Source organism: Sabethes cyaneus, chromosome 1 (assembly GCF_943734655.1).
Source record: "Sabethes cyaneus chromosome 1, idSabCyanKW18_F2, whole genome shotgun sequence".
Lineage (NCBI taxonomy): Eukaryota > Metazoa > Arthropoda > Insecta > Diptera > Culicidae > Sabethes > Sabethes cyaneus.
In genome coordinates, this window is record NC_071353.1 from 85,638,455 (window position 1) to 85,650,431 (window position 11,977).

General features: G+C 36.6%; 1 protein-coding gene across 1 annotated transcript; it reads left to right on the forward strand.

The window, feature by feature from the left end:
• Window positions 1–3,782: 3,782 nt before the first annotated feature.
• LOC128745907 (uncharacterized) lies at window positions 3,783–7,333 on the forward strand. The gene is made up of 3 exons (XM_053842973.1): window positions 3,783–4,233; window positions 6,104–6,877; window positions 7,209–7,333. The coding sequence occupies exons 1-3, from the start codon at window positions 3,783–3,785 to the stop codon at window positions 7,331–7,333; spliced, it is 1,350 nt and encodes a 449-aa protein (XP_053698948.1).
• The last annotated feature ends 4,644 nt before the right edge of the window (window positions 7,334–11,977 follow it).

Genomic DNA, 11,977 nt, shown 5'->3' on the forward strand with positions numbered 1-11,977 from the left:
TGAGTAAGGATAAGTAAGTTGTTATTAATCTGAGTAAGTGCAAATAAAAGTAAGTTGTAAGAGGAAATCTTATTCTTTACCATACCGTCATCCGGGGCGAGAATGTGCCAAAAAACCATATGTTTTGGTTCTTTAGCTCAGTATACACATTTAGAAACTAAATTGATTTCAAACCTGTCAATATATACTAAATTGTTCAATTAACAACTACCGTAGAGATGGTTTAGTTACAATGAAACCTAATTTTACTGGAAGTGCATGAACTTGTGTTGTAAAAACATAAAGTCGAGGTAAATGCCTAAACAGTGAACATTAGCATGTTTATAAACAATACACATAAATGTTAGTATAAAGTAGTTCATATGGGGCCGTCCATGAGCTAAGTGGACTGTTAGAGGCAGGGGGTCGCCCAAAAACTACGCATTATACAAAAACTGTGAACGAAAATAACTCGGGGAGCTCTGAAATAACTAAAAATGAGTTCGTAGTCAATGAACAGCCTTTATATAGCCAGTAGCATTTCTAGGGTTAACAAGGGGGAGATATATGGAGGGCGTGAATCCTAAGGTGGCATACCTATTTGATCATTTAACAAAAGTAACCATTACTTCGTTCGAGAACCCGCGGCCGCGGAACACGTGACCAATTCCACCCCCCTCCCCCCTCTTAAAACTAGCAGTTTATACACGGTATAATATACTCGTCTTATATTTGAGTGTTTATTCAAAGCATCTGAAATTTCCAGAGAAAAAGTAAAATTTAGTTTAAATTATTTAGCAGACCTGACGCCGTTTGCTCCAAAATGGATGAGGCAATCTAATCTGTCAAAATATTGTGCTCAATAGTAAAGAATGTAAGTGTTCTGGTGTATACTAACGTATTTTTGTTGTGTATGTGAAATCCACAAATTGGATCAATCATTATGGCTTGGCACAATCTCACCCCCGTGAAGCTCGAAAAGTACAAAGCTTCGAAAAATATCATTTTCGTAATCAAAACTTATCCAACGCATAATAACCTTTCAATACATTGTAAATGATTAGTTTATATATCTTCAAAATAGCAAATCGATGCGATTTCTTGTTTGGGTTGGTTTATACGGAATATTTTTTACAAGCGTTTTTTCCGAGTATTTTTGATCGCGAACTTTGAACCCTGTTTAGGCAAAATACTTTGCTAATATTATCTGTGTTCCATTCTGAGTTATGAATAAATATGTTATGCTCATGATCATTTTGAATTTAGGTCACCAGTTTCTATAGATATAATAAATTTTCACAAATAAACATTTTTGGTTTTTGGCCCAATCTCACCCCCGTGGCACAATCTCACCCCGGATGGCGGTATACATTGTCTAGTAAAGGTCTAGTTTATAGGTTTTTGAACTATGCATAGTTTCCTGTAATGACATTCTATTTGAATCACATCAATAGAGTTTTCTTGAATTATTTTCATCAATTTTTTTTATTAACCTTCGGTTACTCACGCTGTTGTATTTTATACAACACGTGTAGGTTTTTCCACGCCATATTGTTATAAAGTTACAAATCGTTGTTTAACTAACGTATATTCTTCAACAAACTTATTGTGAGCAAAATGTCATAATTAATCAATGCATTAATAATTTAAATTATTGGGAAAATGTATGCAGCAAAACTATCAGCAAATGTAAAATGTTTAAAATGTATCCGTCAGCTGGTAGTCGAGGAATTCGGAGTCAAAATCAGGGTATTCTTTATAATCAAAGTTCTACAGTTTCTAAACAAGCAAATATACAGGTATACTATTTTCAGCAAAGTTGTGTATTTTTACTATTTGTACAATTTTGTAGTACATGAAAGTCATACAACAATTACAAAAAGAGCAAAAATAGAAAAACTGATTTTGCAAGTTCATATACAATAAATAAGATTTTTCTATCTTCGCTGCAGAGACAGAAGGTTATTGTCTTTTGCAAAATTTCTTGTAATAATATGCTCTATAACTTTGCAGAACACATCAATGTGTTATATTGGCACTGAAGAAAAATATTTTTTTACGTAGGACTACGTCTTTGTTTGTTCCAATTTTAGTATGCTGCTGCTGATACGTCTTTGTTTACTATCCAGCTTTTTACGCGCTATAATGGTGGACGCTATAAATTGTGTTCGTAATAGGCGAACAATCTTTTTGACAACCTTGCATACATCAAATCTGGCACTTTTCTCTTGCAACACTACCGTGCTCTTTCTTTCGTTTACGCCAAATAAGGAAAGCAAAAATGTGCGAAATGTAAACAAAACTATTGCTCTCCTTATTTTGCGTAAACGAAAGAAAGAGCAACACTGTCGTACAGGAGAAGAGTGCCCAGTTTTGATGTATGCAGAGTTGTCAAAAAGATTGTTCGCATATTACGAACACAATTTATAGCGTCCGCCATTATAGCGCGTAAAAAGCTGGATATGGGACTGGGTAGAGTAACTATATACAGAGTGGCGACAATGTCAAAATTGGAATGATAATTATCTGTCAGTGTCATTCCAATCGAGCAGACGACCTATCCAACGCGTATGGAGGAAAGAGACAGAAAAACCTTGGAAAAATCGCATTGCATACATTTGGGATGACATGTCGCCACTCTGTATATAGTCACTCTAGGACTGGGTAGCACTTTGTGAAACTGAACGAAACTGAACAATTTATATGTCGTTGGATAGATAAAATGACCAGCAATTTTATGGAGGGGGTAAGAGAGTAATTTTATGGAGGGCATAAGAGGGGGGGGGGCTCCTATACAAATTTCCTCAAAACTCGAGAACTAATTTAGCAAATGGAACCAAAATTGGCATGTATGGGTTTCATAAGGCAAGATTTTTTTTCTATGGTAAATTGAGACCCCTCCCTTTGTTAGAAGGGGGGCTCCCATACAATTAATATACAAATTTCTACATACGTGGAGAACTAATCAAGCAAAAGGAACTGTCGTGTCCAAATACCTTTTAACGACACTGTTAGGTTCGGGTACGAAACGCGATCGATTAAATGAGTTACCATCGGGTTAATCATTATGTAACGATATTAATAAAGTTTATCTCTTGTTACACTTCGAAGGATACAGACGTATTTTAGTTACCTTTATCACCAACCCTATGTGTGATACACATTAGTGGCGACGAGAATTTTAAGAACCCGCGAAGTGAAGATTAAGTCAAGTTTTTTTTAATAGTGGTTTAAATGTTGTTTTAAAGTGTGCTATTTCGCTAAGCCGATTGGTTTGCTAAGGATTGAAACTGTAAATCGTTGGACACGTGTGTTTCTGATCGGTTTCTGAGCCGCTGCAGGATACCCTTTGAGCGCGCTAGTTCAAACACGAAGAACGTAGGAAAAATTGTAAGTCGGATAAAACTTTCCTTATCTTGGTGGCAAAAGAAAGCATATGGAAACCATATCAAATTAATACAGATAATATATTGAATATAGATTGAAAGCCATCACGTTTTACATATCGGCATTATCAATCTATTGTCTGCTATTATAATAGGATTCATCATCAACTTTTGTACAGTGAAAGCTACCATTTGTGAGAAGTGAGTGGCTTGACTTAACCAAATCTCTATAATCTGTCTTTGAGTACCGGTTACAATAGTTACAATAAGTCGATTCGAGCAATTTGCATCGACGACCGTTGTCTGGTTAAGTGCGTCATCACTTTGTTGAATAGAACAATCAATACTGGTTGCTAACTCACTTTCGTTTGTTCATATTAGGACTCGTTTTGAAAAAAATAGTTAATACTAAACAGTATGACTACTTTCATTGGATCGGTTGAACCGTACGTGCCAGGAACGTCTTTCAGCGATTACGCAGAGCGTTTACAGTATGTATTCAACTATAATAACGTCCCAGTTGCCAATCGCAAATCGCTTTGTATAACGGTTAGTGGTGCTGCTGTATTCGCTGAGTTAAAAAAACTTTATCCGGGAACCAACTTAGATACACTGCAGTACAATGATATTATTCTACGACTAAAAACGAGATTCGATAAAACGGACGGAATGATGATTCGGAAAGCAATGTTCTACGAACGGAGTCAGCGAAAAGATGAAAATGCTGAGGATTTCATCTTGGATGTAAAATTGCTTGCAGAAAACTGTGGTTTTGGCGAACTGAAGGACATGTTAGTTAGAGATCGTTTAGTATTTGGAACGTGTGACAAAAAGTCACGAGACAGGTTAATGGAAGAAGATGAACCCAGTTTGCAAGAAACTGAGCGCGTTTTAATTGCAAGAGAACAATTGGCAAAGAGATCTCTGCTATTGGATCAACCAACTGAAAGAGTTAGTGCAATTGATAGATTAGGAGAACGTAGTCGGCGAGATCAGTTCCAGCATAGATCACGAGAATATAGAGGAGATAAAAGGGACAATTTTCCTGACAGATGGCAACGTGATGAATACCCGTATCCACAACGGAATCGTAGTCGTTCATCATCCAGACAGAGTTGGCGGAATGGAAATGTGCTATGCAGTTTTTGTAAGATGCGTGGACATGTACGTAAGAATTGTTTTAAGCTGCAGCGATCACGGCAGTCGGTTCGGTTCTTGGACGATTCTGTGGAATCTCCGTCAACGAGTTCAAACTTTAAGCGTATTGACCGAGCCCAGACAAGTGACTCTGAGGATGATCTGGAATGCATGACGATTACCGCTGGAATTAAGGCATTAGAAGGTCCGAGCGCTTGAGGAGGAGACGACTGCAGAATGGTCCCAGTTCAAATAGATCGTCGACGTAAATACCGGCATAATAATGATTTACTAGTTTAGGCATATACCATCATATTATTTTATTAGTATGAAGTACATACTTTTGATAATGATTCCTTACCTGTTAGAATTATCATAAAAATGCACGGTAATTTGTATATTATATTAAATATTATTAGCATATACATTTCGAAGGAATTTTAAGGTTTTCGCCTATTGATAATGATTAGGTCTCGAGTTTTTATTTGATAAAAAAATATTTTATAAATTCAGGAAAAAATGAATAAATTTATCTACAATCAAACAGCTTAAAGGATGGAGGACTGTCGTGTCCAAATACCTTTTAACGACACTGTTAGGTTCGGGTACGAAACGCGATCGATTAAATGAGTTACCATCGGGTTAATCATTATGTAACGATATTAATAAAGTTTATCTCTTGTTACACTTCGAAGGATACAGACGTATTTTAGTTACCTTTATCACCAACCCTATGTGTGATACACATTAGGAACCAAATTTGGCATGTGGGGTTTTTGGAAGTAAGAATTTTTTCTATAATGTACTGAGACCCTTTCTCCTTCTAAGAGGGGGGGGGGCTTCCATACAAATGAAATACAAATTTCCTCATAGTTCTAATAAAAAAATAAATAGAACAGAAATTTTCGCGTTTGTGCCATATTTTCTGCTATGTAACATGCGGTAAGCTGTTTCATCCTTTATGATGTACACAAATGATTTTAAAAGAAATCTCTGTCTCAATGGTTGCAGGCATTGTACTTATGAACCTCCGTCCACTTATTTTCAAAGCCACCATTGCATTCAATGAAGAATTGAATCTGAATATTTCGCTCTTTTAATCATTTAGTTAAACAATGACACTCACAAATTCTTATAAACATACATATGCCAGAAATGCAGTTTACAGTCTTTTTTCGTTCATCGCAGTCACACCGGACGGTCGCGTTTTCAAATCGCTGCTGCGCGCGCCCTAAATAAATTTCATTTTACCGTGGTGCAAGTGTTTTTAACAATAACATAGTTTTAATCGTTTAATTCGTGTGTCGTACAACTTTGTGTGCACGGTTACAGTTACAATAAAACTTATTCGGTCAAAAAAAAACAAAAATAATTGAAGATGAATTGCGAAATTTGTTTGTCTGACGCTGCAGTGGACTCGATAATGTGGACCTGTGTCGGTTGTGACCGATCGTTCCATGCCGCATGTGTGGGAGTGCCGATTCAACGTGGTTCATTACGCAAAAGGGACAGAAAAATCGACCCACAGTCTTATCTATTGCCGTGCTGTAGCCCCTGTCAGGCGTTAATCAACATTAACTTCGATATAAAATCGTTAACAGCAGAACAGGCTAAGTTAACAGAAGTGATCAACAATAATACAGAGGTGATACATCGGACAACTCAGCAAAATAATGTAGGTGCCGTGCACGAGACCATCGATCGCATTGAGTCATTGCTTATTGAAATTAAAAAAGAGCTGACAGGGGGAAAAAGCGCCGCTTGCACTGGCAATGTTATTTCCGTAAAAAACCATATTACGTCAGCTTTAGACATAGCGATGCGATCGTGCTATGAAAATGTAGAAGCAACGTTAGCAACGATGACGACTTCAATATCAACTGACTTAAAACTAATCAACGAAGAAATCAAATTGATTTCAACAAATGCCGCTGTGTTTAACGATAGCGCCGTCGCTGCCGATATGCTTTATAATTGGCCGGCCACGCAGATTATGGGTGAACTACAACACCTAACAGAAGCTGTCATTCGTCTTGAAACCCCGCAAAGTGCACCCGCTCCTAGTATCGCCGTGGAACTGAATAACGCCAATTGTAACGATGATTCAGTTGATCACTCGGGATGGCGCATTATCGGATCTACAAGGCGCTGGTGTGCAGATTGGAGAGATTACGACAATAAGAAAAAACGTCGTGAGGCTCAAGAGCAAAGAGAATTTAAAGCGTGGCGGAATCGAAAAAACCGCCGGCAACGTAGAATGCGAACGAATAATAGAGGCAATACCAGTGTCAATAACAGAAACAGCAACGGGGTTTATAATAGTAACAACAGCAGCAGATACAATAACAATAATAGAAACATCAATAATAACAGAGGTAACAGTGGCAATAACAGCAATAACAACAACAGGAATAACAACAACAACAGGAATTACGACAACAACAGGATTAACAACAACAACAGGAATTACAACAACAACAACAACAACAACAACAACAACAACTACTACTACTACTACTACTACTACTACAACAACAACTACAACAACAGCTACAACAACAACAGGAATAACAACAGAAATCTCAACAATAGCAACAACGGCAACAGGAACAATAACTATATTTCTTATGAGAATAATAGGAATAACAACTACAACAACTACAGGAATAACAACAATATCAACAGGAATAATTACAACAACAACAGGAATAACAGCTATATTTCTTTCGATCATCCACAACACAATAACATCAGCAATCATCGAAATCATCTTCCCCCGGATAGAGTACTACTTGCGGCTGCTAGACATCACTTTTCTGGACCACCTTTGAGACCTGCTATACAATTTCAGCGGGGAGAAACGCTCAACCCTTACACAACAAATGATGAACCGCAACGACCGATGGCATCTAATTCTTCTGCTACACATTGTATGGCTTGCCTGCAGCAACACTCGTGTTTTTGATGAAATAAGTCATAGTTCGGTAAATATGTTTGATAACCACGCTACTATTAATACTCATTCCAAACATTGCTTGGAAAATATACCATATAATTTTATCATTGAAACCCCATCAACTTCTTCGTTTAATTATTCTACGGTAACTGAAGTTTCGGTATACTGCCAAAATCTAAACCGCATGCGAAGTGCTCACAAAATTAATGAAATTCAAAAGAATATTTTATGTTGCTCCTTTTCTATAATTCTTGTAACCGAAACTAGTTGGGATGATAGTGTACATAGCGAGGAAGTTTTTGGTAATAGATATAATGTCTATATAAATGATCGTAATTATCAATTGTCTGAAATGAAATCAGGTGGCGGTGTATTAATTGCTATTCTATCAGAGCTAGACTCAGAGATCATAATCACTCCATCATTTACCGAATTTGAACATGTATGGGCGAAAGCACGAATAGCTGGTGAGACACATATCTTTGCGTCCGTCTATTTTCCTCCAAACAATGCACGTAAAGAAAACTATGAAAAGTTTTTTGAAGTCGCGGAAAATGTCTTATCTGAGCTCTCTCCTGAAATAAAGCTTCACATATACGGAGATTTCAACCAACGCAATCTTGACTTCATTACAGACACTGACAACGAGAGCATTCTTCTCCCAGTCGTTGGTGAAAACGAAACCTTGCAATTAATATTTGACAAATCTGCCAACTTGGGTCTTTATCAGATTAATCACGTAAAGAATAGGCAAGATTGCTACTTAGACTTATTGTTTACTAACATAGGCGAAGACTTCTGCGTAACTGAATCGCAAACTCCATTATGGAAAAACAAGGTATTTCATACTTTCATTTTCATTAACTTTTTGTGTGTTCTGGTACAGTAGGCTGTTAACCTAAGGTCCTTATTCCGCTGATGGGGCTGCCATCTTAATGTGGGCGGGAGCCACTGTGCCCCCTTTCCTGTTAGCATACGACAACCGAAGTTGCGTACCCCAGCCGGCACCTCGTGGAGGTAGGAATAGGAGTTAATGAACAGAGGTTATGGAATGCACATGTTCACCCTTTGCCAGCCAGGTATTTCATACCGCCATCGAATATTCGTTATTTATACATGAAAATCTGCGACCCTACGAGTGCGAATATGAAAAAGTATCGGACTTTCAGTCCGCAAATTATGGGAACATAAAACAAAGGCTTCACAATATTAATTGGCAACATGTATTTCGAAATGAAAACAATGTAGAAATGGCTGTCGAAGCCTTCTATAAGCTCATATTTGAAATATTAAAAGACGAGGTGCCTATGAAACAACGAAGACGTCAGGCTCATTCAAAGCATCCTATATGGTACAACAGTCAAATAAAAAATATAAATAATCGCAAGCAAAAGGCACATAAAGCATACAAAAACCATAACAATGACAATAACTTAGCAAATTATCTTGATCTCTGTGATCAACTAAACCAAGCAATAAATGTTGCCTTTGAAGAGTATATACAAAAAACCGAGCGTGAGATAAAATCAAAACCAAAAAACTTTTTCAACTATGTAAAATCAAAATTAAAATCAGAAAACTTTCCATCTAGAATGCATTTGGACGAAAAAACCACAGATAACATAGAAGAAATTTGCGACCTTTTTGCCACTTTCTTCCGAGATATCTATGGTACATTCACAGAAGAGGATCGCGATTACGGCTACTTTACACATTTTCCAGAATCCTCAAATGACGTAAACGTTAAACAAATTATTAGAAATTAGAATTAGTTATTAGAAATATTAGACGCCTTAGAAACATTAGATTCCTCCAAAGGCCCCGGACCAGACGGCTTACCTCCAGCATTCATAAGGAAACTAGCAACAGAGCTAGCTACTCCACTATTCTGGCTTTTTAATTTGTCCCTTCAATCTGGAATTTTCCCAAGCATCTGGAAAAGATCTTTCTTAGTGCCTGTGTTCAAAGCTGGTAAGAAATCTGATATCCGTAATTATAGGGGTATTGCAATTATCTCTTGTATTCCAAAACTTTTTGAAGCAATTGTCAATAAAAAGGTATTCTCGCAAATAAAAAATAGAATTACTCATACACAACATGGTTTCTACAAAGGACGCTCAACCACAACAAATTTACTCGAGTTTGTTAACTTTTCGCTTAACGCAATGGATAATGGAAACTACGTTGAAGCCTTATATACCGACTTTAGTAAAGCCTTTGATCGCATTGATATACCAATGCTTCTCTTCAAATTGAAAAAAATAGGTATACATCAAGAACTTTTAATATGGATCGAATCATATCTCACATACCGCCAGCAAATTGTTAAATTTAAAGGAAAAACATCTAATCCCATTCAAGTCACTTCTGGAGTCCCTCAGGGGTCTCATTTAGGACCGCTATTGTTTATTTTATTCGTTAATGATATCTCATTCGTTCTCAAGAATGTAAAAATCCTTATTTACGCCGACGATATGAAATTATACTTAGAAATAAAAAATGAGACAGATGTCAACACATTTTGTAACGAAATTCAAATTTTTTATAATTGGTGTAAGAAGAGCTTACTTCAACTAAACGTGAACAAATGTAAATTAATTAAATTCAGTAGGAAACGAAATACACATATAACCAACATCTCCCTTGGAGATCAAATGATAGAAAATTGTGAACGAATTAGAGATTTGGGAGTTATTCTAGACTCAAAATTAACGTTTATAGATCACTATAATACAATTACTTGTAAAGCAAGCAACATGCTCTCTTTCATAAAACGTTTTAGCTTTAATTTTCGAGACCCATACACATTAAAAACACTTTACATTTACTACGTTCGTTCAATTCTTGAGTACTGTAGCGTGGTATGGTCTCCGTTTGCCAATGCACACATAAATAGAATAGAATCAATACAAAAACAATTCTTGTTGTACGCACTCCGTAATTTAAATTGGACGAGCCTTCCTCTTCCGTCATATGACAACCGCTGCAAGCTTATAAATATCGAAACATTAAAGGCGCGTCGTGAATTTGCAATGGTCTCATTTGTTAATGACATAGTCTCACAACGTATTGACTCTGCCGAACTCTTATCTAAATTAAATTTTTACGCACCTACTAGAAATTTACGTGTTCGTACACTATTTGCCACGGATCATTATCGAATTAATTATGCTAAATTCGGGCCCATAAATCAAATGATGGTGCTATACAACCTACATTGTAATTTTATTGACTTCACAATTAAAAAAACCAAATTGAAGCAATATTTTAGGACAATAAGTAATTCAAGTCAATAACAACAGAAAACTAGCAGAAACGAGCAAACATAAATAGAATATGTAATCGATTGATAACATTAGGTTAAGGTGATACGGCACTGAATCCCAACATGGCCGAAAAAATGGCGTCAATGTGAGCATATGGGTGTTATCGATTCGGACATGTTGGCTTCCGTACCGTTTCACCTTAAGCTTGTATCACGGTCTACACACGATTGACTGCAAATAAATAAATAAATAGATCTAATGATCTGATATAGTCCTACGTCACCCTTTCGTACAACCCTTAGGGCTGTATACCTTGTAGTTTTTATTTCACTTTTAGGGGGATTAATTAAAATTTCAACTTCACCAGACGATAGAGCTTTCATTTTCAAGTAACTCTTCCAAAGGTTCGATAAACCTAAAACCAAATTTTTCCAGTCAAAACTCTAGTGTACACGTTTTCTTTGGTTTGGGGCTATTTTGCGCGCGAGTAACTGTGTTACAAAAGTTGGCGCGAGTGTTCGAGGGTTAATATCTTTCGACCGGTAAAACCAATTCTTATGAAATTTCGCATATATATTCGTAGCACAGAAAACAGACATCCATTCAGGAACAAATTTTTCGGGAATTCTTGGATAAAATTTTAAATTAAAATCGCCTAATATGCTACTGTTTTACCTGACTCACTGCGAATATGCGTATTATTGAAATAAAACGTAATCATACGCTTTATTCGTTTATAACGCATATGCAGTTAATATCGATAACAAACGATTTTTTGTAAGTTGTGCTTTTGTTATTGTTAATTTGTAAAAAGTTGCATAACAATTCAGTTTCACAATACAATTATTGCGTACTACTGGCACATGAAATATAACGTTTAAGTACGTTATTTTTAGTGATCAAAATTAACGATATTTTCGATACAAGGGCGATATTTTTCGAAACCTTTCGAACCAACACGATACCGCGAATACAACGCATTTCGCAGTGAGTCAGCTAACACAGTAGCGATACCACCACTATAGTTTACCAACTAAATGATTCATTTGATTTGCACACTGACAACCTTTGGCTCCTCTGGCGCTAGTATATATGGACTATATGCGTTATGCTAGCGCCAGAAGTTAGCTGTTGTGATTTTAGTGTAGAATTTCATGCGCCTTTAGCGACACCATCACTATAGTTTCCCAACTAATTTGACATAAGCTTTATCCAAGTGGGGACCTTTCGCTTGGATGTCTGTTCTCTGCAAG